Below are 27926 nucleotides of genomic sequence, written 5' to 3' on the forward strand. Positions count from 1 at the left end.
AGAACAGCATATGGACAATCAATGAGAGAAGCCAGGGAAGGCAGACAGAGAGACAAGCAGAGGATGAGCTAATGAGGCAGACATGCTCAACAGAGGGATGAACAGGTGGAGGGGAAGGCTCTTGTCTCCACAGTGAATCGCAGCTCAAGATCCCAGAGAAAACCAGCAGCAGCCATCCAGTGGGCATTGCTTGGGTTTGATGGGAAGTCATTCACAGGTCTGGGTACCTCATCAACATGAAGTGATACTAACTAAGTGATACTAACTAAGCAAAGTGCACAGCATTGCTGGTCCACGTGTTATATTTCCCTGCTAGGACGCTACAGTTGCACAGGGTGTTTGCACAGTGGTAGGAATAAACCTACCATCTCTCTGAGGACTCCACGGTTATTGCTGTGCTGCACACTGGAGCCACTCATCATTTCACAGGCTTCAGATCTTCCCACTGCTGCAGTATATGCTTTGCCACCAGAACAAAAAGGCTCATTAACGATCAGTTGTACTTTGGAACAAGCAGAGAAGGGTTTAGTCCAGTTTTCTCCCTCTCACATGAGCTGTAGCATCATCCTTGCCTCAGGCTGAATTACCAGTTTCCTTCTTTCTCCCCAGCCTCGCCAATAGCCTGAAGGCACCCAGGCACCTATTTGTTACTAGCACTGGGAGGGTGATTGGGGCATGTTTCCCCTCAGCTCTCATGTTTTCCTCAGGTCACCTGAATGTGTGGAATTTTCTCACAGCTCTTGCCATGAGCTGCCAATCCCTATTGACCGGCAAGGAGTGGTGGTGCCAGGCAGGAGTATGGAGCAATCCCTCCAGTGTGGTACCCTGTAATGTGTACATCCAAACAGACAAACCTGGCTGCAAGGCAGAATAGCTCCCAGCTTTGCTTTCAATGACCTCTTCAGCTGTGCCATGATGTGAGGAGGAGAGTAGTGCTCACCACGGCTCCATGAGGAATAGCTAGAAATGGGTGCTGGACCACTGGGGAGGAAAGGAAGGGCTAATGCAGAGAAGATGTGTAAGCTCAAGCCCTACAGAAAAGTTAGGGCTGCAAAGATTGCATCCAAAGGACAAGGATTGATGACAGATGGCAGGGACAGGTTAGACATTGCTGTGAGTGGATGTGGAAAGAGGAAAAAGAGAGCTGGGAGACTTTGCTTTCTGTCCCTGACACCAGACACCAACGCAAGCCTCCAGGAGCTATCCTTCCTCATGTTGTAGGCAACTCTGTCCAAGTTTGGTACATGGTACTTATGCTTCCTGAGCAGAGGCAAGAATTCACAATCAGGGGCTAAGCTCACCTTGAAGAACAGTTTAAGGCTAGATGTTCCCACTGGCAAAAACATGAGCCACTGAGTAAGCCTCTGCATTGCAAGGTTAGTTATGCAGGTGTCAACTCCTCTTCAGGTCTCATAAAAACTCCATGTACTGAATAATGCTCAGTTCTGTTGATGTGATCTGCTGTAATAAGGGGAATAACTTTTTCCTGAGATGGTGTTAAAGGAAAACGATGAATTTATTTAAAGCTACATACCAAATCGGATGCGTGGGCCTCATCGGACTCAGCAGCAACAGCACCGCTTGCCTTCTGTCATGGGCTGCCGGTTTGTCAGCAGGGGCACCAAGCCAAACCATGCCTGCAATAGCCCCTCTGAAGCTGATAAATCTTCACTCAAGCTGGACTCAGCCTCATCCTTTCTCCTTTGTTTACGTTCTTTGTCTTGTCTGGTTTGTGTTCTGCACAGCTTAGGGCAAGGCAGCTCTACAAAATCGTTCTTTTCCTCACGTACAGTCAGTCAGATTCAGTCTACAGCACGGAGAGCTGGATAATAAATGCACCTGCGATACACGGGATTTTGTAAGATGTAATAGCAGTGGGAATGTGACAAGGACACTGATATAAAAGGCAGAACTGATGCCGGGTGCCAGGGTCTCTGTACATGTTGCAAGGAAATATACCATTGCATACTCCAGTTTTAATTCATACCCATCTGAATTAGAGCATCAGATCATACTGTTAACTTAAAAGCACCCACACAGCATGATTCAGATTTAAAGGATCTGTTCCCCCTTTGAAGGTCCTGGTAATTCAGAGGAAATCTGTAGAAACAGCAACACTTCATCCACCCGATATCGGTGGTTGCGAAAAAAGGCTCAAACTTTCCCTCTCTGTGCTTCTTTTTCTCCCTCACTTGCATTTTACATTCTATTTCAAGGTCCTGCTTGAGGCTGTAGTTCCTGCAGAGCATTTGGATTCAACTAGTTTACACACAGCACCACTGCTCCTGTCACTGTGCCAGGCTGCACACAACTGCACTGGTTATTACGTGTGTTTGCAAGCAACCTACCCAGGGACAGCTAGGTTATTCTGTCAGGGAGACCCTGCACTATTTCTTCTCCTGTGAAGCTATGCCTTACTTCAGGAACATGATGCTGGGAATAGAAGAGAAATTAAGCCAAGAAATTAGGACACACTTCATTAAGAAACACACTTCTGCTTAGCCCACTGTTCACTCGGCTGGGACCGGGTAACAAAGCACTGCTTCTAATCAACACCTTTCTGTCAAATGGCATTCATATTTCCGTGCTTTTGTAATGGCTTAGGAGCCATCTAAATTGCTGTGGTCTCCCCGTGAGACAGGTGGGGTTTTGAATGAGTCCCTTCCTCACACTGGCCTACTTTATTTCCGCCTGATGCTGTGCTGTGCAACAGTTGAGGCTGGGGTGATCAGAAACATCTGCAAATCTACAAAAGACAAAGATGAAAGTTCACATGCTCGCTGCCCTGGGATTTTTGGTGGGACTTTTTTTGTAGCTCCATAGTGTTTAGTGGGAGGGAGGTGTCAGTACCTCAGTACAGACACTGTCCCCTTTTCCCCTGCATTGTTAAACCACTGACTCTCACTTGGCAGTCTGACTCAGCACTGATCCCCTGATGCTTATCATTCACACTTGGAAGAAGGTTGCAATTGTGATTTCCGTCCCATCACTTCAGGCAAATATTTACTCCTCCTTTCTTAATTTGTATTTGTCCTTCTGTCTCTGGTACTTTCCTCTTTTCATCCTCCCCCTTTCTTGTTTCCTATAGCGGTGGGTGTGCAAATCAAGCTGGATTTGCTCCAACGCAAGTTTTGGATGGCCATGCAACAGGTAGGAGTATCAGCAGTCATGTAGAGAGGCAATTTAATGCTGTTCATCAGCTAGGTCGATACTGTTATATCACATATGATGGCATTTTGATGAAGGCTTTTGTGACATTCATATTAAAAGATTTATGAAGTAGATTAGTTTGAAGTCACACATTTCTGTAATCCTTTGACGACACTAATGCCATGTGAGCCATGAATCTGTTCCGCAAATGCTGTGTTGACAGTGTCAGCATCCTGGCCTGGCATTAGCTCTGCTGCATATGACACATTTAATTGTGGAAATATGCTTGTGCTCATTCAGCCTTTCAGAAACCTCATGGAAATCTGCAATTTTGGGCACATGTTAAAAAAAAAAATGTACTGCGCTCTCTTATCTTGGTAATGGTAACAAAATGCTACCAGCTTGCAAAAATAAAAATCACTTGCTCCAGGGATAAGCTTTCAGTGGTGTCCTAATTTTGGAAATTCTTGCTGGACTGAAAGAAATGGAATAATTAAAACAGCTGCCCTGGTCTGAGAGTCAGGAAAAGTGAAACACCTTTCCCTTACCACCCAGAGGCTTTCCCCTGGCTTTGTTTTTGGTAAGGTATATTGGAGGGGTGAGACTGATGGGACCAAAGCAGCATGCAGCAGAAGTGTCTCTCTGCTGTCAGGAAAGGGAACTGTTGTTAGATGGGGATGACAGAGAAGATAGAAGGGCAGGAGGCTGCTTGCTGGGAGCGAGCACAGGTGGGGAATGGAGAAGCTCAGAGCTGGCTGCAGTGGCAGGAGCATCCTCACAGGTGGGATATCACGTAAACCTAACCTGAGCTAAAAATACTTCTGCAAAGTGCGTGAGCATATCCTGGTGCATCAGCAGAGAGCTTCATTTTTAAATATCTCCTTAGGGCCATACCCAGGCAGTTCTCACACAAAGAAGCCCACATGGGTGTTAAGTGAAACCGGGAAGCCTTATTAAAGAAGCTGAAAAAAGGCCTGTGTGCCAAGTGCCTGGAACCCATGGCCCTGCTAGGTGCTGGTATGGAAAAGAGCCTGCATATGGTTCCAGAGAACGTGACCTCCATTTGACAGAGGAATGACTAACAGATCTTGTTTTCTCTCTCCCACTTCACCGCATGCTGTGCCGCTCTGGATGTCCATGCTGTGCCTCCCGTTTCCCAGCCCAATGACAGTGATGTAAGTAGACAAAAGCTGGGGATGAGGAGGCATCCCAGCAGGCCTCTCCACAGCTCTTGGCTTCATAATTGTGTTGTTTGTGTGCCAGCATATTATAGGCACTGTCCCTTGTCTGTAGTCACTGGAGACAGTCCAATCCTGTCGTAGGCTGTGTTTGTCTTCACAGTAATTAAGTGTCTTTGGCAAAGCTCAAAGTGCTCTGGGTCACAGCATTTCAGAGATCTGACCAACAGCAGGAAGATACTGTGAAGTAAGCTGGTCTCTGAGGAAGGACCTGTGCCCGTAACATAGTAGATATGGTCTCAGAGCAATCAGGGAGATCAGGATCAGCTCTTCCCCCACCTCAGGGGCTCCCTGCAAGCTGCTGGTGCTCTCAGCCCAGGCTTCTCACCACAGTCCTACTGTTGCATAGCTAGTCCAGCACTGGGCACTGCTGGATCTTCTCCAATTTGGAAGGGCAGCGGCAGCAAGACTCAGTCCTCACATTGCTGAGGAAGATGCTGTGAGGTATAGGCCTTTCTTGTTGGAAACCACTCTGGTTCACCTGGGTTTCTGTTCTGATTTTCATGCTTTGGATTCTGTATTTCTTATCCCCCAAGGCCATAATAGTGGTTCTTTGCAGCCATACTTCTCTGATGACCAAAGGAAAGAACCCACTTGGGATGAAGTACACGGCCACTTCTATGCATATGTCCAGGGAAACAAAACAACATGATGCTGTTCCGTAAGGGGTGAGATGATGCTTGCAAGTGTGGGTAAAGGAACGTTATTAAACCATCATCCCCGAAGCCTCAAAAAGCCAGTGGGATTTGGAGCATGAGCATGCAATATTGCAAAGCCACGGGGCTTGAAACAAACCCAGACATCTCCAAGCCTCCTCTGAAACAAATTCTAACCGAAAGTAACAGTCTTCTTGTGATTTGAAAAGGAAAATTCACCTCTTGTTATTGAGAATCATTCAGAAAGGGGTCTGGGGTTTATGCATAAGGGTTGTAAGGAAATAAAGGGCAGCAGGCTGAGAGGAGGCAGGCCACACAGCACTTTAGTGTCCTTCCCTGACCCCAGAAAACCTCTGGCAGGCAGGAAAGGGACCCCGTGTACAGAAATGGCAACACCTTGCCAGCTTTCTTCCCTCTGCTGCTGGGGAAAATAGCATTCGAAAATAACACAAAGGGACAGACAGGCACAGCCATGGCAAACTTGGAACAATTATGAAATCAATAACTACCTGAAGGGCTTTGTTACTCACCACTTAACCCCTCGTGTCCCCACCAAGTTCAGCGTTGTGAAACACATGTCAAGTGCGGTACACAGAAATCCTAAATGAAACAAATGGATGGTGCCTTGGGCTACATGAGCACCATTCACATCCTATTTTATCATTAGCTGTCTGGAGAATAAAGAAACCAACAGCAACAACAACAAAAAATCCCTGCTGGAGAAGAATCCTGGTCTAAAATACCATGCTCTGTGCTTAGTGCAGCTACCAGCAGATGCTGAAATGCATGCTGGTTTCTCACCAGTGCACAATAACCTTTGCATTTGCAGCCAGAGAGCTTGATGCTGTCCCCTTTCTTTACAAAAGACACCTCTGCTTGAAGTGCACAGGGACACTATCAGGGAGGCAGATGCAGGATCAAAGCCTTCAGCAATGGAGATGTTGCTCAGAGAGGTGGGGAGAACACAGAGGCACGGGGTGGCCAACTTAGGGGGTGGTACCTCTGCATGCTCAAGAGCTTGTCTTGGGGGAAATGCCAGCTAAATTGCAGAGCTTCATGTGATAGTAGTGTGGAGACCTTTAGCTCAGCAGTCCCACAGGGGAGACTGTAAGATGAGGTCGTGCCATGCTTAATTCTCTGCTTTTCCTTTCCAGTGCAGTGCCTTGGACGGTGCCTGTCCACTAAGCTGTCAGGATGACGTAAGTTGCCCAGATTTCTTCCCTGTACCTGTGATGGATGTGATTGAATACCTCTTCTGTGGAGATCTCACACACGCACACCTATACACACACTGAACAAAAAGGTATTGCTTGTCACCTCATCACAAAAGGCTGCAGAGCTGGGAGCAGGACCTTGAGCTGTTGAGGTAAACCTGCTGTTTAGGTTTTCCCCTTTACTGTGAGATGTCAGTTGAGCCAAGGCAGAGATATGGAGATTCCAGCCAGTGACTCTAAGGAGAGTCCATCTCCTCTAAGGCTGCCTCACTGTCATCCGAGATCTTCCAAAGAAAGTGGCTGTCAGCATGACAGGCACGCTGGACACCCCTCTTTGCATTTAGGCCACTGCTTTAACCTTGGTCTCAGGCATATTTGGGACAGGAGCTCCTCTGTCCTGGAGAGTGAGAACACCAGAGAATTTTTGTTCTATGTTAATGTGCGATTTCCCCTGCATCCTTGTTTTCCCCTGTGAGACCTAAAGGTTTTCATCTAAACTCTGTGCCTTGATTTCCTGCTCTGCAAAATCAAAACAAAGACCATCACTGATACTCAGTGGTGAGGAGAGGGTTATTTCATGAGTGGTTATAAAACTCTGAAATCTGAAGATGGAAAGCATTAGATACCATTTTATTAGAGAAGTGCTCTCCAAATGTCCTGCAGGGTGCCTTGTCTTCTTAAGTGTGGCTCACAGCCCTGGCAAGAGACAGTCACTGTCACAGTCAGCTCACAAACTAAATACCTCAAGACAGAGGCAGAGAGGGAAAAGTCAATTGTGTAAAACCCCATAGCTTAGCCATGGGGGTAGGCATAGAAATGCCAAGGCTGTTGCTGTAAGCACAGCCCACACCACGCCATTGTGCACAGAGCAGTACATGGAAGCACATGCCACACAACCATGGAAAAAGCTGTCTTTAATGTTGCTTCTCTTTAATCTCTGCAGATTCTGAATTGCTTCCTTATTGATAACAACGGCTTTATACTCGTTTCCAAAAGACCTGCAGAGGTAAGAAAGCATAAGAGGAGGAGGAGGAGAGTGATCCTAAATAACCCACCAGAGCTGGTTAAAACGAATGAAGTTGAATTGTGTAATAAGGGTGGCTGTGGTGTAATTAAATTCAGCTGTGTGATGAGGGGGAAGCCTCCCAGCAGAGTGACAGCACATCCTAGGTGAGGAAGGAATTTGCAGTCATAAGGAAGGAGCTAGTCAAAATATCTTTTTATCAGGAGTGAGGAAATCAGACTCATTTCTCTCTGCACAGAATCTACTGAATGATGATCTGAGGCAATCCCAGAAGGCAGGTGTGCCCTGACTTCAGGAAACTGAAAGGAAGGAAAGGGAAAGGAAAAGAGGGAAGGGGGAAAGGAAGGGAGCAGCACTTTTGAGTGCCTCTGAAGTCAAAGCAGGCATTCTTCAGGAAGGGAAACCAAGGGGATGGTAAGAACAAAACGCCAAAGGCAAAAACAAAGATGAAATCGTTTAAGCAAATTGTAAACAGGAGAACATATAAAGAACTGGAGGGTTTGCTGGACACACAGAGGTGAAAGGAGCAAGGAAAAAGACTCAGAATAGTAATAAAAATATAACAACAGAAGTTGCTTCCTTTCCTCTTGCTGCCAGTACCTCCATGACCATTTCTAGGGAGCTAAAGGGGTGCAGTTTATGATGTGATTTCTCTGTAGCCTGTGTAAACCCAACACTACCAGCCGCTGCATGGCTTAGCTGTACATTTCTGTTCTCCAGTAAATTCACCACAGAGCTATTTGTTTCAAAATAATAAAAGGCCATAGATTTGGATGTCAGAAAGTGATGTGTTGGAACAATCTCATAAGCTACAAGGCAATAAGTCAATAGCAAGAGTGGGGAATGAAGCTGTTTTGTTACTAACAGAAGTGTGCAGTTGCATTAAAATTTCCACAGTACTGGAGTTACCAAACACTGTATGTGTATTTCCAAAAGTCAGTAGAACTGATCCCAGAAATTGCTTGCTTCAAGATGTGACAAACAGGTTGAACTAGAAATTGCAAGTAAAGTAACAGAACACCGTATGGATATGATTGGGACAAGCAACAGAACTTCTATAAAGGATAAAACTCTATCTTACCAGCTATAGCTCTTTGAAAGTGTAGGTAAAGCAGGAGGTAAGGGAGGATGGATGACCTACTGCCTGTCAGTTTTATTAAAAGCCTTGAAGAGAGTCCCTTACAAGAGGCTGTTGAACAAGTTCTGGTTGAAGAGTGAAGTAGTGGCATTGATCTCAAAGTAGCTGGGACAGAAAAGAAAGATGAGGAATTTTTAGATGGATATTTAGATGGAAAGTGTCAAGTTATACGATTCCCGTGGTTTCCCATCTGGACTTGTGTTGGTTAGCATATTACAAATAAGCTGGCAAAAAGAAAAGGTGAGATTGTGAATTCTGCAGGCACTGTGCAGTAAATTCAGTGAGGCCAAAATGGGAACTGTTGAGGCTCACAAAGCAAAATGAATCAGCAACACATTGGCACCAGGGGGCCGATATAGACAGATATCAAGGAGGGGGCATATTGCATGGAATAACCAACCTCTTTTCTGTTGGGAAAGTGACCTACTGAATATTCCAGTAAAAAGTGCCCCTTCAGTAACGTGGTATGCCAAAAAAAAAGGCAAAGAAAACTTGAAAATACAAGGGAGGAAATTGCTGTAAAGTTATATTGACTCCTTACTCTGGGAGACCAGGTCCTGCTGCATGGTCAGGATGGGCTGGTAATCTTAGGATTTGCAGCTTCCTCCTCTGCCCTGCATGGCATTTTCAAAGGTGCTTTGCTGAATCCTATGGCATGTGTCCATAGATAAAGGCAACTACACCCTTTAGCTACCACATCTGCTGTTTGTTGCCAGCACTGTCCCCCTGGGTTCTGCCTCCATGTGTTTTCTGCATCTTATGGAAAATGTGTTTTTCCAAAAGCTCCTGTCTGAAAGATCTGACCAGTAGAAACATGGCATTGTACTGGATTTGGGTAAATTATAAACATTATCTGCATGCCTCCAAGATCAGGCCTTTTGGCAGGCACCAGAGCTGTTACCTCTTCCAGGTGTTACCTCCACTGACCTTGGAGAGTTCACCACTACTTTTCTTCTGATTCCATCATCTTGTTCTAGTTACCGCTTTTATTTCCTGGAGGCACCAGGAGTATCCACACTATTAAACACTACAGGGAATTCAATACAGCAGCAGTACCCTGGGTTTCATAGCCTTGCCACTTGGATGATGCTGCTGCAGGGGAACACTTGTTGCTATGTGGTCTTCTTTGCCCCATCCCACAATCTTCCCCTCAGTGCATCTTTTAACATAATGCCCCCCCAGATCCCATTCCTGGGTTCTGTGTGTATTTTGCCTTTCTGGAGAAGTTGGCTAGTTCACTCTCCTCCCTCTCTGCCTCACACCAGCAAGAGTGGCTCAGCTGTATGGGTCAGCATTTCAGTCCAGCAACAGGCAGAATGGCAGCCTGCCTGCATGCTGCCTGTTCTGCCCCATCAGTCAGGATGGGAATGGGCTTATCAGATGCTGAAGGAGCTAGGGTACCTGAGTGAGTATCTACCCCAGTAAACCACGCAGGCTGTGGCACCTCCAGCATAATCAGAGCCCCATGCACAACCCCACTACCCTGAGGAAGGCAGCCAAGGGGCTTTCATGTCCAAAATGCCTACTTCCTGGGGCAAGGTGCAAGCTAAGAATAACAGTGCCTGTATCCTTACAGCTCCTGAGCAAGCTGCTAGTGCCAGAGACCCACCCTGGGGGCTCTGAGATGTTTTGCTCCATCTCTCTGCTTGCTCCCTTGTGATGCAAGCACACATAAAGCTGTGGTGCTTTATGGTGTTCTCAGCCTCCTGCATGCACCTCTTTTTTGGGTGGCCACACTGGAAACCAGAGCAGCCTCACAAAGGAATGGGGAGAGGACAGCCTGGCTTGGCCTCTGCTTCCCTCTGTCCTTCGGATGGGCAATCAGGATGGGGGATCAGCTCTAGTAACCTCTGCCTGAAGGCAGCAGGAAGCTTACCAGCAGCCAAAAGTCACCACAGAATAAAGAGGGACTCAGGATTTTAATGAGTGATGCATTGAAACCTTCCTACAGGATTACTTGGGGAGAATGGGTAATCTCTTAATTTGGGCTAATCTCCCCATCCAGATTTATTGTGGAGGGAGCAAAAAGTTAATAGCCAGAGCCAGGAGAAGGGAGTGAGAAAGGGAAAGGACCAGGTGATCCAGGGCAGTGGAGGAAGGTAAAGTCAGTGGCATGCTCAGGCTGTGCTGCAGTGAGGGCTGCTCCACAGTATGTTTCTGCCAGTGTTCTCAGCCCTGGCCCATGACTGGCCCTGGGTTTTTAGCCCCCTTTTGCTGCCAGCCAGAGGCACATCTGTGGATCACAGGTCTTGAGCTCCCTCCACCTGCTGCATCTAGATGTCCCCTTGCACACTAAACCTCTTTTTTCTAGGACTGCTTCCTTCTCCCTGAGACATCTGCAAGCTTTGCCTGGGCAGGACTTCAAGGACAGGGTGGTAGCTAAAAGGCCAAGATCCCACCAGGGGTGGGCACAGCTTGTGGAGAAGGAAGGGCAGGCTTTGTTTGAGCCATGAAAGGAGGCTGCCTGCTCTGCTTGCCCAAAGCGTGGCCCATTTGGCAGATCCTGTTTGTCTACAGCTTTTGTGTGTACCAAAAGTGCAGGTTGTTCAGTGAGCCAGCAAAGCACAGGAACATGTATGTCTGTAAGCAGTGATGTACCTTGCAAGCCATGTGTGTGCTTCAGGATACATCTCTTTCCTGTGCATAGCGTGCATGAACGCTTGTACGCTCTCAGCTGCAGAGGGATCTGATACAGCATGTGACACGCAGGATGTCAGAGGCAATGCTTTGTGCTTTGAATCTTTGAAATTGCAAGAGCCTGTGCAATTCCAGCCTCCAGCCTAATTCCCAGCTTCCAGCCTAATACCCAGCCTGGGAATCAGGAGAAACACAGCAGGGGAATGTCAGGGAGAGCAGCAGCCAGTCACTGAGGAAGCAGGCTGTAATGAGAGCTGCCTGGCAAAATGTCGCTTCAGTGCAGGACCGCTTAGGTTTCTGCCAAGTGTTGCTTTCCTGTCTTACTACCTGCACAGAGTACTTGAAACAGCACCAAGGTTTGAATGTCTGGTTTGGTGTTAAAGGCCAATTTGCTCATGCTTTCCTGAACACATACCCTAAGCTTTTCTCTGAGTTATACTAAAAGCTCCTCATATTTGTACCTATAGGAACGACATCCTACCTGGAGAAATTCAGACATCAGCATCTCTGAACAGGGTGAGACACTTCCCCTTGCCACACCAGCTGCAGCTTGCACTGCCTTAAATCCCACTGCTCTAGCTCCTGCTAGGGCTACAGACTGGTATTAAATTGAAGCAGCTGGCCTCCTTTTACCACCCTAATCAGATTGAAAGAGCGAGGGAGGTGAAAAAAGTTAGCGCTTGCTCAGACACATTTGACTATGTCTGAGATGATTACAGCCTAAGTGCTCGAAGAGGAGTTGATGTTGTGTGTCGATATATACAGTGAAATGCATTCTAAAGCCTGTTGGGAAGAAGCTCATACTCATGTAACGCTACTGTTAGATGATTACCATATGATCTTAGGTAAATCTGCCTAAGGGTCTAGTTTTTATAGTGGAAATACCCCACTCAAATAAATGAAATCATCTGTCATCTGCTAAATACTTGCTAAATCACTGCTAGTCTATCAGTGGAAAAGAAAATGTCCCCCCCAGACTGCGTGAACACTGCCATAACATATGGGAGGTGTTAACTGTGTCAAGACCCGTGAGCTAGGAAAATTGATGGAGGATAGCTTGTATCTGCACTTTTATTATTTATGAGTATTTTATTTACTTGCTTCTAAACAAAGCAGTGGACTTGACAGATTTTAAGCATTTTTGCAATAGATTTGTCATGGTTTGATAATCAGGAAAGACAGATCTGTTGTTTGTTCGAAGAAGTCTTTAAAGCAGCAGTTCCAGGATTTGGGATTAGGACTGTATTTGAGGTATTATATTAACTCCAAAGCATAAATGGGAGCAGACAGCCACAAGCTCTGCTTTTAGCTCAGGCACCCAAGTGGGATTTGGGGGTTTTTACGTCCCATGTGCAACTTTTGTTAGGGTGGAGCCTTTGCAATAGCTCTGTCTGTGCCAGTGCATAGTAACCTAAAGAGATGCATGGGTTTGTGTGGTTGGGGTTACTGCCTGCTTGGAACTTGCACAACAGCAAGTTGTAAACTTGCATTTCCTACCTAAATAAATCTGTCCAGTTCACTCCCATGTGGTGTGTCAGTTCACGTAGTGCAGCTGGAGAGCAAAGGTTTCCAAAGCCACTGCAGCTGTGAGCTAGCAGAGAGGTTCAAGCAGAAGACACAGGCACTCAGACCTGGAGGATGTGGATTCACAAAAATCCACAGGAGAGCCCAGTCTTCCAGTGAATCAGTGTGCCTGGGTCTCTGCAGCTTGAGAGTCCTCCTTTTTCTATCACAAGCTGCATGACTTACGTGGGCTAAATCATTTCCAAGTGTGGTAGGAATGGCGCAGAGTGCCCAGCTGGTGATGGGGGAAGTCCTCCCTCAAGCTTTCCAGCCAGCCAAAGGACAAAGCTTGGCATTACCTCGTTATAAAACACCCATTATGTGTGTGGTAGGCCTCCAGACAAACTGGATCAGCTGGTCCCATCGAGCATTTGGAAATTTTACTGTTGTCAGTTTATTCTGTTTTTTTTTCCTTTCTTGTGCTTGCAGACTGGAAAATTCTTGGGTGCAGTGGATGGCTCAGTAATGACCCAGCTGCTAAACATGGGCATGTTCAGGCGGTAAGTGGGGGATCTCCATGCTGTACTTCTCTTTCTTTAGCTGGTGTGTGGGTCAGAGCAGACTGGTCCCCATGAGCAGCAGGGGAAAATGCACATGCTGATGCATGTGACTCGTTTTGATAAAACAGCTCCTACAGCTACCTGCCTCCTCCCCTGACTCGCTCAGCCATCATCACCACACTCCCTGTTCTTCCTCATTCTGCTCTTCTGCCTGCTGCAAAGCACTGAGAGAGACAGTAACTCCTGATCTGCATGTGGCTAGAAAGCAGCTGCTCCTCTGTGTTTTCCAGAGCAAGATGCTACGGGAAACACTTCTTGGCATTTTGGGTATAAAGCGCTTCAGTTCCTCCTGCCACTTGGAAAGCCTGTGAGCAGTGGTCTTGAGAGTCCCCCAGATGTAGCATTGCAGCTGGCTGAGCACGTTTCTCTCTCTCTCCTCAGAATACCTCTGTTTCTCTCACTCCACTCCCCCAGCCCATTTCAAAAGAGAGTTCTGAGTTTCAGTGGCTTGAAAACAGGAAGTAGGGGGACTTGAGGTAGTTCACAGTTATAATTTTCCTGCTTCGCTGCCTGCTTTACTCACCATCTGAAATTAGGGACATATTTCTTCCTTTACTGACCCAGTTACATTAACCCAGAGCCTGTATTTCTTGCTTTGCAAGATCCAGCACTGACCAAACAACAAAGACATGTATGTGTAAGCAGGCCGCTGATTTAGTTCTTCCATACAAGGGCTTCTTAGAAAAAGCTGATGTATGTGTCCTTTAGGCAGTTGCATTGCTTGCTTTCAACTGCTTGCTTGTTTTGTTTCGATTGCAGGGTGACCATGTATGATTACCAAGCAATGTGCAAAGTACCCTACCACCACCACAGCGGTGCCCAGCCTCTGCTCAGCGTACGTACCTGTCTGCATGCAGCCTTCTATGGGCTTGGCTGTGGAGGCTTTCTCGTCTTAAGACATCTCCCACAGCTTGATGTAGCACGTTCCCCAAAAGAGTTTAGCAGATTTTTGCTATCAAGTGGTGGGAATGTCCAGACTCATCATAAGGAATATTTCTAAGGCAGTGATGGCCACTGACAGTGGTTTCCAATTTGGCTCTCTTGGCATATAGGATCTCACTGAAAATCAGAAACACCAGGGACAGGACAGGAACTAGACTATGCCAGACATCTCCTAAAAGCCAAGGAACCAGCTTGCTGCTGAAATGAACAGAAATGATTTTACAGGACATGGTTTTACTCAGCAGTTCAGAAAGAGGAGTTGCACTCTGAGCATCTGAGAGAAAGCTGTCAGCCTTTCAGGGAAGCTTTTCAGAGTGGGCTTAGGGCAACAGAGACAGGTTAAAGCAGCTGAGAAATGCTGATAGCCCAGGGGACAAACTATCAGAGTGAATAGTTTTGCCAGTACCCAAATGCACCTTCTCTTTCAGATGATATAAACTAATAATCTAATCCCACTCTACCTTGCTAACCTGTCCTCAAACAGGCAGAACTGAGTAATGAACACTCAGGCTACTTCAAACTAGTTGAAGCAATCCTAAACAAGCTGTATTTATTACTGTCATGACTGGGGTTTTGATACTTTAAAATGTGGTGTTCTGGAAATACTTCTTACAGCATGACATTGTAATTTATTTCTAGTAAAAGAATTTTCAGCAAAATTTTACTTTTTAACAATATGCTACATTTTAACAACGTGTCTGGTTTGCAATGGCTGTACATCACCTGGATAGATGAAAATACTGTGAGGGTAGTGAAAATATTTGCTTGGTCATTGCTATTATCCTCCAATTTTGATTACTGAAAGAAATGTCACAAAGTATGAGCTGCCAAAAATGAGGTGAACTGGGAAGAGAATAAAAAGGAGAGCATTCTGCCTCCATCTCTCATTGTCCCTTCTTAGGAAATCCCTTGAAAAGGAAGAAAGCAAGAAAAGTCCATTTTTCATGTACATTCATAAAAACTCAGCCAAATTCCCAACCATCTGTACATTTTACTCTTTGTTGACTTTCTCTGGCTGAAGATAAGTCAGTTAGCAGTAATGGAACATTATCTTATGTCCTATGACTGCTGCATGTGTTTTGGATTTGAGGATAAGGGTATGATTATGAGAGGGAGAGATGAAAATTAGACATGGTTACCATGAAGAAAAGAAGCAGCAGGATCCTCTGCAGATGAATTGTCCCTGGGACAATGCTGGATTTCCAATTTGTAGCTGAAAAGCAAGAAGATGATAGAAGTCATGCCATCTTGAGAAAAAGCTGGATGAAAGCACAGTTAAGCATAATCAATCAGTGACAGATGATACTAAATCCTGGGCAATGCTGTCACTTGTCCCAGAAACACCACTTGCTAACAGAACACAAAAGCACCCTAAACTGGTGGTGTCCCATTTAGCTGTGTTTCTCTCCTGCTCTGAGCTTTCAAGGTCATCCATACTGGAGAGAAATCATCAAGCAATTACATCTTCAAAGTCCTTCATACATTTGTGATAAACTCCCTGACCCTGACAGGGAGGGGGTGAGAAGATATTATTAGTAGCAAGGCAGCTCTGCTGGCTTTTGATGTATTTTGGACATTTTCCAGTGGTGCCCAGACCTTGAATTTCCAGCCTGTCTTCAAGAGCTCTGATCAGTGGAGGGAACTGGTCTGAAACATGGGGTCCTGCATAACAATTCTAAGCTCTCTGACCAGGTCCTTACGGTATTTCTCATTTCTTCTTTTGTTCTCCAGCCAATTTATGCCTTTCTAGCTGCAGTGAAATGGCTGATAAGTGATTTCCTCATGTGAGTACCAAAAGACTGGGGTGTTTGGGAGGCTCAGTCCAGTGGGGGCAAGAGCTGACAAAGCTGCAAGCAGAGGTGCCTGCGTAGGGCATTGCTCTCAGCCTTCTCCTGACATTCAGCTCAGCGCCTTGTTCCTGGGAGACAGAAAGCTATTACTATTCCCATTTTGAGAGGCAGAGGCCTGTAGCAGGTCTGGGATTTACCTGAAGTCACTCAGTACAAAGTGGCAGAGTCAGAAATAGGACTCAGGTCTCCTGGGGCCTCATGCAGATCCTTGATGCTGAGTCCTCTTGCCTGTCTCCTTTGCCTGTGATGAGTGAATGCACACCTTCATTTCGCAGGGGCGAAGTCTGAAGGAAGGAAGCCAGGGAGCTCAGGTCTGAGTGACAGGCAAGGGAGGAGAGGGGGGAGACCTTGAATGAAGCTCTGGATTCGAGCTCACCAAACTGCTGGGGAAAATTGGAGTTCAAGCTCAATTTAGGATGAAAATACCACTTCTCAGCTTGCTGGGTGTGCAAAAGGAAAAGTGTGGAAAAAATCCAGCTCCGAGGGCTTGAGCATATCTGTACAGAATAATTTAATGTGATGTGCAGCTACCTCCCAGTAGCCAGAGTACGGGCTCCCTGATGGCCATCCGTGCCTCAGATGGATCTCACTGTGGCTGAATCCCCTCCCAGGATAAAACCCATTTAGATATTCCCCAGTACACATCCCATGATACAGAGCCACACAGTATCATGTGGAGAGGGAAAAAAAAAAGAATAAATTAAAAAAAAAACAAACCCAACTCAGACTTCCACTGCCAACAGATTTGTAGTAAACATTTAAGAACTGATACTCATCGGGCAATGGGGCCATCTCCCTGACACCTGCACCCTTCCAGGCTGCTGAAAAAGCATCCTCTGTTTTTGCTCTTTTGACAGCTTCCTTTTGGAGTTTAGCATGAGTAGCTTCTGGCACTCAGACAACTTGGCAGATGGTGAGTACACAAGAGTCCAGCAGCCCCATAGAACATGAGTGCTACAGCCACTGGTGGCAGAAGAAGCTGTATGGGGAAGCCTGGCCCCGTGCGAGGAGCCAGCCATCTGCCCTGCCACTTCTCCCTCCACAGGCACTGGAATCCAGCTTTCAGGTCCCACCACCACCCCGTTTCCCCCTGTTTCCATGCCCATTTCAGGCTGCCACAGCACCAGAGCAGTGAGGGTGAGGTGTGTGTGGCTTTCCTCAAGGTAACTGGGGCAGGGGGAGGCTCTTCTTTCTGAGGACCCCCATCCTACTTGCATAGGATAAGAGAGACCATCAGCTGCAAAGGCAGGAGGTGACCCAAAGGGAAAGGAGAGGAGTGCTCTGCATGCCATGCAGGTGCCGTTATTACACCCTCACTGTTCAGCACTAAAGGTGTTTTAATGGACAGTGGTAACTTCCCTGCTAACTGTGAGGCTGTCTTCTGCACTGAACTCTCGTGGCATAACGGGGAAAAAGTATTTTTTAGAAAGCAGAATTCCCTTCCAGTCAGATAACCAGCCCAGTGTCTGGGTACTGTGTATGTGCCACTCACCTCCTCCAAAGATGATCACCAGAGATGGTGGTAGAAGTTGCAGCTATCCTCTATGTAGGCTGCTGCTTAACATGCATCAGGAATGGCCCTGTGCAGAAGTTGGTGAGGAAGAGTCAGATGCAAGTGCAGTACTTGTGGCAGTGCAAGAGCGACTGCTCTTTTTGGAGGACAGACCAACCTGCTGTTCCTGCAGGGAGCTGCTGTGGATGCTCAGTGGCTGCATAGTTTGGTTTAGTCTTTGCTTGAAGAGATGGGAGGGAAAAGGGAGGGGGTTCTCACTGCTGTTCTGCTCATCACCAGTTCCTTTTGTGCCTTCTTCATCTCTTTCCTGCATCACCTCCATGGCTGCTGTGTGCAAATTCATCTCTTCACTGCTCTGCCATCATATGAAACTGTCATGTTGCTCCATCATCATTGTATGTATGTCACGCGAATTGTCCAGCCAAAGCTGTCTTCCATCACTGTAAGTAAAACTACTTAACAGCAAAAAGAGGAGGATTTAGCTAGAAACCCCAGCTAGGAAAGGCTTCTTTTAGACAATGGGGACCTTGCAGAAAGAGGTGACAGACAAGGCAGTGCCGGGCTCTATTGCCCTGCACTGAAAAGAAGCAAGTGATTCTGTTCCTTGTTTAGCTGGCAATTGAAGGTCTGTCACTGAGAAGTCAGTAAAGGAAGGGGCACACCAGCCTCCTCAGGGACTGCGGGTACAGACAACACCATCACTACGGTGTAGATGGGCACATGGCCCACGTACCATGGCATGTCCTTCACTTTGGTTCCCAGCTGCCCCATTCTTTTCACTTACTACACCAAACCAAAGACCGATCCATGCCCTATTTCAGGAAAAACTATATGGGTCTCATAGACTTCAGTTATTAAGAGGCAACTTAAGTCTTCTTTTCCACACCCCACGGCTTAGCTCCTTCTGATGAACCCCAGCCCAGCCCCAGGATAATGCACAACTACTTTCAGGCAGTTCAGCTCGATAAGTATATGCTCTAGCTCATAAATCCACTCCTACAGGCAAGTTAGAAATCCCTCCAAGACACAGTCCAGACTGTGGCTGTGTTTGTATCTTCCTGCTTCCATATCTAGCTTGTATTTGCCGATTTGCTCTCTGCCCAGTAAGACGTATGTGTGAGACAGAGATAGAGAAATAGAGACAGTTGGAATGTGTCTCACTGTAAGAAGAAGAGGAAGCAAAAGAGTGTCTGGGGGTGGGGGAGGGAATAGCGGGGTGGAAGAATACTACTGGGGCTGGAAGAAATGGATTGCACATGTTGTTGAGAAGGGGCTGTAGATTTTTGCCAGAGATGTTAACGTTTCCTTGACTGCATGCCAAGGCTGGTGTATGCAAAAAATATGAAGAGAAGGAGACATTTTGTGAGAGAGAAATTGAGCACACATTTATTCAGGGATATAGGTAGAGGAATTAATGGCCAGGGACCTAATGCTCACCCTTGCCTGACTGTGCACCTCTAGCTCTGCAGCGTTGAGCCTGTTTCTGCTTCCCAAGTTCTCTTGCTTTCTGGGAAGGCAGGCCTTGCTGTTGGAATACGGGCATGATGTATTCAGACTGCACTCATCATGCAAATTGGCTTTTCAGAGGTGGTAAGAAGACATGTTTGCTGCCATGGATTTTTCACTGCTCTCAGCATCTCATTCCTCTTTGTGTCTGTAAGGTCTTCTGCTTTTATGGACATTCAGCACAGGTTTGAAAGCTTTTAATTAAGCCAAAACCACTTCCGACCAAGGAATGCAGCCTAGAAAGGACTATTTCTATAATTGTGTAGCTCACTAAAGTTTCTTTTTTGACTGCACAGTAATATACACAAAGGATATTTTGCAAGTTAATCGATTAAATTCTCTGGTTTGTATTTGTAACTAAGTAGCAGACTTTCTCTGGTGTCCCAGAGTAAATCCACTGGCTTGGGTTTGTGATTTATGTTGGTGGGAAAGAGTTCACGGTCCGGGCTGTATAGTTCATAACACAGCGTGGCAGCTGCCTTTGCTACTCAGAAGGATTGGTTGCCAAACGTCTTACAAAGTCTTTCTGGCAGTGCAGATGATAGCAACGACAGCCTGGAATTAACTCACTCTTTGCTATAAAGTTTGCAATTTGCTATCAGCTCCTCTGGCTGTTTACTAATCCCTGACCACCAGGCTCTTGGAGCACTGATAACGTTTTGATGTCCAGCATGTGCATGCAGAGGCTCAGCCCAGGCGTTTTGCTGATGATGTACGTGCTACTGGGCTTCTCTGAACTTCTCAATACTGCTGCAGCTGCATTGCTTCCAAGCAAATTAAGTGGCAGGAGGCTTAAGCATAATCTCTGTCATAGGTCTTGTCTCTGCGCAGAAGTTAGAAGATTTTAAAGGGGCTTCTTTTCATTTAGCCTGTGCCAAGAAACTGATTGAAGACAGTCTATGCAGGGGACTTGTGCCAATTTAGCTGAGTTTAAAAATATAACTTGGTGCACATGATGGAGTTAACACAGATCAAGACAAATTGCAGATGGTCATGAAAGACTCAAACAGAAATGCAACTTCTGTGCATGACTTAGGCCATACTGCCAGTGGCAAAAGCGCCCCTGAAGGGACTAACCCACTCCCCATTGCTTACCTCTAGACACACAGGCTGCTCCTGCGAGAGCCACCATGGCAGGGCTCAGTCCAGGATTACTGCTCAAGTGTTGCCTCTCTAGAGCTGTGTCCAGAGCTGAGGCATAGCTCTTGCCCATGTGTGCGGGTCAGGCCAGCAAGGAGTGCTGCAAATCCAGGGGTAACACAATGGGACATTGATGGTTTGTGGCTGGGGGACCAGTGTGTGGTCTTACCACAAGCATGTCCTTAAGAAGGTCTGTCCCTGGCCCAGACTACAGTAGCTTGGCCGCCTGTTTCAGAGTTTGTTTTCCCAGCCACTAGCACAGTGAATTAAGGCTGAAGGAAAGGGCTCCCACTCAGTTCCTCACACTTCTTTCGTCCATCAGGGACCAGCCTGGAGCTGGTCTGACATGGAAAGCATTTGTGGCTTCTCTCCTTCCAGCCTAAATGGATATTCTGCATGTTTCATCAGAAATGTCTAAGCCTTTGAAATTCATCTCAGTAACAGGCCTTCTGCTGCTCATCCCGAATATCCTCAGGACTGTCCATCCCTATGACAGGTACTAGACAGAGGTTTTCTCCATTAGCAAAAATGGGAGAGGCTTTTCCATACTTCTGCAGTGTGGGTTTGCAGGGAGGGACAGTGAGTAGTGGCAGAGCACAGCCAGGCAGCTCCTGGCTGCCAGACCCTGAAACAACGAGCTCAGTTGATTAATTTAGCGTGAATCCAGGGTGAATACAGAACAAGGCATGATGCTGAAATCAAGCCCTGTGTGCTTTTGGATCTGTGCAAAATGAACCTAACCGTGATACCAAAAGGTGGGGCCTGCAGTCTGGGAGGACTTAAGTAGGAGGCTGCCCTGAAGGTAACATTTTGGGGGAGTTCAGAAAGCACAAGGCACAACTACTGGGGGCTCTGTACCACAGGGAGGTGTTTCAGTTTCCATCATATTCACCTAGGAAGTCATTAAAGAGGAGATTGGGCTGCAGCTCCTGCCTCTTAATGGATGTCTTGTGTTGCTGGATCACAATGGTGGGGAGAAAAAATCAGAGAAAATCATCCAGCTTTTCTCTGTCTCATGTAATCCCATTGTTTAGACAGCAGGCTCTGCAAGGGAGTGCCTGACTCTTTCTGTGTGCTCTGGCAGTGCAGGGACAGAGGAGACCATAGCTCTCAGTGAGGGTTTTACAGTGATGCAAATTACGCATCAGAATCACAGTTCTCCTCTCGCTGCCTTCTCACCTCACATTCACTGATTAAAACCCATGCTGCTGCATTTTCCATAAATCTTTAGCACCGCTCCTGCAAGGGTTAAGCTGGTCACCCTCTACATCAGGACTCTGTCCTGCCCGTCCCCTGGCAGGGCTGCCTGCAGAAGCTCTATGGGGCGAGTCTTTTGTGCTCAGACCCAAAGCTAATGTAGAAACCACTTCTCATACTTGTTGCCTGAGCAGCAACCACCTCTGCTCTAGCAAAAAAAGCCTCACATTTCTGTCAGTGGCATCCCCCTGTGTGTTACAGAGGCAGGAGCTGGCTTTGCTAGCTCAAACTGCAGAAAATAATTGCCAGGAAGGCCCAGAGCAGTAGTTGGAGGCAAGGCAGACTTTGCTGAGCTCCTAGAAAGAATGCTCTTGCTTCTCAAGGGAGGCTCGATAAGGCAGTTCAGCTCCCCCTCATCCCCAAATTAGTTTGGGAGTCCCACAAAGTGTGTGTGACTGATGAGTGATGGAGCAGCTGCTCCCTGCCTCTGCGGTGGATGGCTCCCTCCAGGAGCCAGCACTGTGCATTAGCTGGGTCTCTGCTGGTCCTTGAGAGCCATTGCCTCTTTCCCTGTGGGCTCAGGCCAGATCTGTTTGCTGGCAGTGTTTTCTTTTTAATGTGACACATATTCAACCCTCAGATTCCAGCTGTGGGCTCCCTCTATCATGTCAGAGGGCTCAGGAACGATCAGTGGTTGATGGAGAGCTCCACCACGGACTTACAGGGTCCCTGCAAGGGCACTTCTCTCAGCACTGGCACTGAGGACCGCCCAGTTGCAGCTTTGAATGTTTAAAGAAGTATATGAACCAGGGCTGGGTTAGGCAAGAGGGTCTCACCCCTGGTTTGGTAGACACCCCCTCCTTCGAACACAGGGTTACCAGTGCCTAAATGCCCCTGCCTAACTGGTCACAGGGCTTCCCGGGGTGCTGTGGCCTCTGAAGTCCCATGGCTGTGCCTTCAGCAGGGCAGGGCTCAGACTTCCTTGGGGGAGGTAAGCGGGAATATTGGGCTCATTTCTTACATAGGCCGGTTTTCCCACACCACCTAGTGGGAGCAGGGCTCACTGCCTGACTGCGTTCCGCAGCATCTCCTTCCCCTTCTCTGGAAGGCACCTGCTCTTGGACACTTGTCAGGGAGGGGAAACTCAGGACTATTCCAACCTATATCACCAGTCTTACATGCTTCCGTCACAGTGCAGACAGCTCCTGGACAGTCCTCTGCCCTTGCTTTCTCACCTTGTATCCTTACCATCGCAGCTCACAAGCACAAGAAGCACGACATCTTGCAGCCCTGTGACACTGAGTACCCCGTTTTCGTGTACGAGCCGGCCATCAAGGAGACCAATGGGCTGATAGAGTGTGGAGACTGCCAAAAGTAAGAGCTGTGGCTTCCCTTTCATTTGAGGTTCCCCAGATCATGATCCTTGTTGCAGAGCCCACGGGTGACGACAGCAACATGAGGAGAGTCACCTGCTTGCTGTGCCCATAGCATGGCCACCACTGCACCCACAGCTCTGGCCACAGAGCAGAGCTAAACAGCCACGCTGGACAATGAGGGGGTGAAGTGATCAGGTTACTGGTTCACAGTTAAAGAGGAAAAAGCTAAAAACATCAGTTAATAAGCAGAGGTGGCTGTAGAATGAGGGGGAAAGCATTTAAGTATGTATATATATATACATATATATGTGTCTTTCCATTCCACAGATTTCAGAAAGGAACTTTGTCTGTTTTTTCACATTTCTGGCAGCAGTTTTCTCCTTAGAAATTTTTCCTTTTTTGCAGTGCTTTCAGCTTTCCTTTTACTTTATTCTCTCCCTTTCCTGTTTTTCTACCAAAAAAAAAAAAAAAGGAGAAAAAAAATATTGGGCTAAAGGAAGTGTTAAACTAAAAGAAATTAAATCACAGGTAGACCTTTTTATTTTCTGGTTTCATTTTAAGAGAATGAACAGTCCAAACTAACAGAAAAGTCATTGTGAAAAGAGGCTGTTTTTGAGCGGATGCTGTCAGCAATCACATGCAGAAGGATGAATTTCCACTGGTCCAGCTTTTCCTAACATGAGATGTCCAAACAGAGCTGACTGGAATCCCTCTTAACAAAAAAGCCAACAGTCTCACCTAGTCTGACTTCAGCCTTGGATTAACTGCAGGAAAGACTTAAAGGTTAGGAAAACAGCCATGGAAAACCAGGCCTTGCCAAACATTGTTGTAGAAGAGATGGCAGATTTGGTGACCACAAGGTACCGAGTAGGTGCAAAAAGCTGTGGGCAGATCCAGAGGAGCCGGGTGCTCCAAACTGACCTGTTTGTGTGTTATGCTTCTGCTGCACTGATCTGCAACACCAACACAGGCTGGGGCTGATCTCTACTTGCTAGAGGCAGCACCTCAACTGTGCCAGCAGCAGCAGCAGAGTCCTGCTTGGCTCCTCTGTAGTTATAGGCAAAGTTGCAGCATCTGGATGCTGGGTACATCTCTTGTGCAGGTGTTTGGGAGCAACACAAACCCTGACACAGGTTCTGAGGAGCATTAACCAGTGGCCTGCTTGGTCATGAAGGTTTTCCTGTTCATATTTGGCAATCCCAGGTGGTTCCCAGGGGAGCTGGGTGCTCCACCTTGGGTAAACATCAGCTTGGTGCATGGGGCACTTGTAGCCTGGTTACTGAATGTGTGTGTGGGTGAAGGCTGTCTTCAGCCAGGAATACTAATGAAATAGTTGAAGCATGTCACATTCAACACCTCTAAATGTGAATAAGGAAATCCCTGGAGGCTAGAGGGCAGCAAGGCTAAGTGGTGACTGACCAGGCAGGCAGGGCCATCTGCAGCACAGCCAGGTTTGTTGGTGCAGCAGGCACAGCCTCACAAACCTGTATTTCTCATCCAGAAGCCCTCCCTCTTGGCTGAGAGGCGGTGAGCACACAGAGCCCCATTCTGGCTGCAGCATCACCCGTGCCACCAGCACAAGCACACCGAGCCTGATGCACTTGGCCTTCCCTGTGCCCAGTGGCAGCACAGCCTGCTGGCCCGCAGTGGAGGATGACAGCATGGGCAGCTGAGCCTGGCTTTGTGCTGGCAGAGGGCAGGCAATGCCTGCAGGGCACCAGGTGGTGGGTGAGCTGCCCAGACACGTACAGCACCTTGCGGTGACACCCGCATGCGCACGCTTGGACACGCACCCCCTCTGCCACTCCATGTGCTCACCCAGGGTGACGCAGAGGTGCATGTGCCCGTGTGCAAGCTCACAGTCACACGCAGCCACGTGAGCACAGGGACACAGCTGAGCTGTGCACACACACTCGTGCACAGAACCCTGTCAGCACACGGCTGGAACACGTGCCTGACCTCATCCTGCTCAGCCCACACGAGCCCTCCAACGCCTGCAGGAGCAGGGCAGCAGCACTGCCACAAGCCCTCACGTGCACATCCTTGGGAAAACACTGGGATCTAGAGGCATCCCCACCGGCACATGCCTGTGCTTGTCACCAGCCCTGTTCCATAGCCTGCTTGTCTGACAGGCAGGAGAAATCGTGGCTGCAAAGTGAAGATGTATGCTTTTCGTGACAGTAGGCAAGAACAAGCACCAGTCCCATCACACAGACATAACGTGATGCTACTGGGATCCTCCATTTCTCACCCCAGTAACAGGAAATTTAGCAAAACTCTGTTCCTTGCAGGAACACTTAGTACATAGATCTTTGCATTGTAAAAGTATATGCATAAACATACATTGAATGGACACTGGCACATCTCCAGATGAAACCAGGCCTTCTCTGGTGTTATCTGCAGTTAAATGCTAATGAGGAATCATTTAAATGCTAAATGTTGACCCATTTGGGGAGGGTTTGTGTTGGGTTTTGCCTCGTATTTTTGATTGGGGTTTGGGTTTAATTTTGGCTTTTGTACCTAGCACGGAGCTGCAAATCTGAGACAATTTGGAGCTTCCTGAGGCAAAAAAAAAAGGTGTACTAACACTACTGTATACAGCTGCTTGCTGTGTCTTTCCCACTTTCTACTGACATCCCGTTTCCTGTTTTCTTTGTGTTTCTTTGCTGTGGGCCAGGTGATGCCGCTCTGGCACTGCAGTGGGAGGGATGTACCTTCTCCAACCTGCTCTTTCCTTGCAGGATGTTTGTGGCGCAGCAGATCATCAGCAGTAACCTGCTGCTCCTTGTCACAGATGCTGTTTGCGACTGCAGTATCTTCCCACCCGTCCTGCTGGATGTGAAAGAGGTCAAATATATCCTTCAATGTGTGTGCAGCTGGGGCACTGAGCTCCACAGGTCCCTTCATCTCCATGTTTGGTAGGGTGGAAAATGTGCTCCCAGGGCAGTCACCACGGGTGTGGGGCAGCTGGGGAGAGATATGGAGCAGGTAGGGTTGCAGTGTAGTGGAGAGGAGGTATCGGTTCTGCCTTCCATACCCTCAAAGGGAAGCCAGCTTCCACTGGCCAGGCTGTCGGATACACTGTGTGAGGATGAGGGTTGGAAAAGCCAGAGGAAAGGATCAACGGTGGGATGGGTGCAGCTGGGCTAGCTCCCCAGCACTGCTCCCATAACTCATCCCTGTCCGGTCCTCATCCCTTGCTCTTCATAAGGGCAGTGACACTGTGCAGCTTGTTACCACTTTCAGCTGCGGGTCCTTCCTTGCCACCTTCTCGAGCTTGGCGATGTCTCCAGCCCATGCGAGGCAACCTGCCCTTCCCGTGTCCTCCGCGCTCTGTCTCCCAGGCCACTGTGCAGTTACACCCAGATGACTTACATCAGGGCCCCATGGCTCTGTGCGGTGCTCATCGCCCTTCCCCTGCCTGCCGCTGCGTGTCCTTAACAGCCTCGCACATAACGCTTCAGTGAAGTGTGAACGGATGCGGTCCCAGAAGCTGCGGCGGCGGCCGGACACGTGCCACGCATTCCATCCTGAGGTACTGCAGGGCAGCGTGCGAGGGACAGCACGCCCTGGCTGGGCTTCACCATGGGCATGGTGGTCTGCTCTTGCACCCCTGCGCTGTGTGTATCATGTGCCCACCTGTTGACTGGACACAGACACGGCCCTGTGACTCCTCAAGGGGTTCCAAGCCCCTGAGTCAGGCTAATGGTACCTGGGAAGGCCCCGAGCTCAGACACCACAGGGTTACTGGGTTTCTTTGGGGGTTTCACCTGTTGGAAGAGCGCTGATTCCTGGAACCAGCCCTTGCAGCCTGGGCTTGGTGCAGGCAGGCAGCTCTCCTCCCTGCTGGCTGTCAGCAGTTTGGTCCAGGCACCTTCGCACAGTGCCAGGAGCAGGCACAAGGAGCTGCTTGCAGGAAGGGGACTCTGGAAGGAGCTGCAGGGGGGACGTACATGTGGGAGCACTTTCTGCTGCAGCCTCCGAGGCTGAAGGATGGGTTTCAGGGTGTGGGGCAGAGCATGGTGAAAGCCAAGGAAGCAAACGTCTTCCTAGCCCACAGGAATCAAACCAGTCCCTTCCTTTGCCCGTAGTGATCCTTCCTTTCAGATATAGGCACTGCTTCCCCTTCCAAAGACAAGCTGCATGCTCCCTTTCCTCTGCCAGCAGCCACCCTGGCTGTAAGCACACTGACACCTTCTCTCCCGTCTCCCAGGAAAACGCCCAAGACTGCGGTGGCACTGCTGAGATCTCCGTCTCACCAACGCTGCTCTTCCTGCCCCTGGTGCTGCTCCTGCGGTGACGCTGCCTGCACACACCTTACACAGCAGAGATCCGGGGAAAGGGGGCTGCCACTGGCCGGAATGGCAGGAAGGGAGGACATGGGGGCTCAGGCTGTTCTGTGATACCCGTTGCAACAAACTGGGGACTTGAAGTGTTAACAGTGCAGTGCAGCACATCCTGTGTTCTTCACCACATGGTCCAGCATGGTGCCAGCGGTGGAAGCTGCTGCATCCTCAAAAGCCCATGGTAACAGTCCTGAGTGAGGACCAGCAGGCTCAGCTCCCAGCACTCCACCTCCTGAGCTGCTCCTCCCAGACACCAGCTCACAGCCAGGATGGCCAGGGTTGTCAGCATGGCTGGCATGCCACCATCACCCTGCCTCCCACAGAACCACTTTGGGGTATAGAGGGCTCTGTGGAGCAGATCTGGCCATAGAGGAGCAAGAGGGGCAGGGGACACTGTCTGCCTGTCCCACAGTGGGCACCACCAGGATTTGGAGCATCCTGGTCTGGAGCAGCCCAGGCATAGCCCTCCCAGAACAAGGCCTTTGGTGGTCCTAGGAGGGAGGCAGCATCTCCTGGGCTTGGTGTGGCCTTCAGCCAGGACCACAGGGGAGGACATAGCACCTAACCTGAACTGCAGTACTTAACATGTAACTAGGTGAAGGAAAGTAGCACAGCTTGGCTAGTTAGCTTCAGCTACGCCAGCTCTGCTGAGGAGATCCCTCCTGACACTGCTGGCACAGCATCCAGAGTCTTGCCCAGATGTGGACTTAACCTCTGGGAAGGGGTTATGGATGACCCACCAAAAGTGGAGGTATGTTTACCACTGCCTGTTAGTTCACTGCAGAAGCGGCTAAGAAATGGGCACTTTTCCCCTTGCAGCAGCACTGCCCTGCTCATAGAAGCAGCCCCTGCCCAGCTGGTGCTGTCACAGAGCTT

General features: G+C 48.2%; 1 protein-coding gene across 1 annotated transcript in view; it reads left to right on the forward strand.

Annotated features, from left to right (window-relative positions):
• CACNA2D4 (calcium voltage-gated channel auxiliary subunit alpha2delta 4) overlaps positions 1 to 27071 on the forward strand; it is a 127242-nt gene extending 100171 nt beyond the window's left edge. Inside the window, exons 27-38 of the mRNA XM_057428135.1 lie at positions 3089 to 3150; positions 4311 to 4325; positions 6199 to 6243; positions 7202 to 7264; positions 13050 to 13120; positions 13940 to 14015; positions 15854 to 15906; positions 16830 to 16885; positions 22585 to 22702; positions 25446 to 25558; positions 26157 to 26239; positions 26918 to 27071. Of these exons, the coding sequence (XP_057284118.1) occupies positions 3089 to 3150; positions 4311 to 4325; positions 6199 to 6243; positions 7202 to 7264; positions 13050 to 13120; positions 13940 to 14015; positions 15854 to 15906; positions 16830 to 16885; positions 22585 to 22702; positions 25446 to 25558; positions 26157 to 26239; positions 26918 to 27004 (842 nt within the window). The 3' untranslated portion in view covers positions 27005 to 27071. The remainder of the gene's footprint in view (positions 1 to 3088; positions 3151 to 4310; positions 4326 to 6198; positions 6244 to 7201; positions 7265 to 13049; positions 13121 to 13939; positions 14016 to 15853; positions 15907 to 16829; positions 16886 to 22584; positions 22703 to 25445; positions 25559 to 26156; positions 26240 to 26917) is intronic.
• Positions 27072 to 27926: the final 855 nt, after the last annotated feature.

The sequence above is a fragment of the Pezoporus wallicus genome, unplaced genomic scaffold (assembly GCF_028554395.1).
Source record: "Pezoporus wallicus isolate ANWC-B61680 ecotype Strahan unplaced genomic scaffold, APGP_CSIRO_Pwel_v1 contig_2908, whole genome shotgun sequence".
Taxonomy (NCBI): Eukaryota; Metazoa; Chordata; class Aves; order Psittaciformes; family Psittacidae; genus Pezoporus; species Pezoporus wallicus.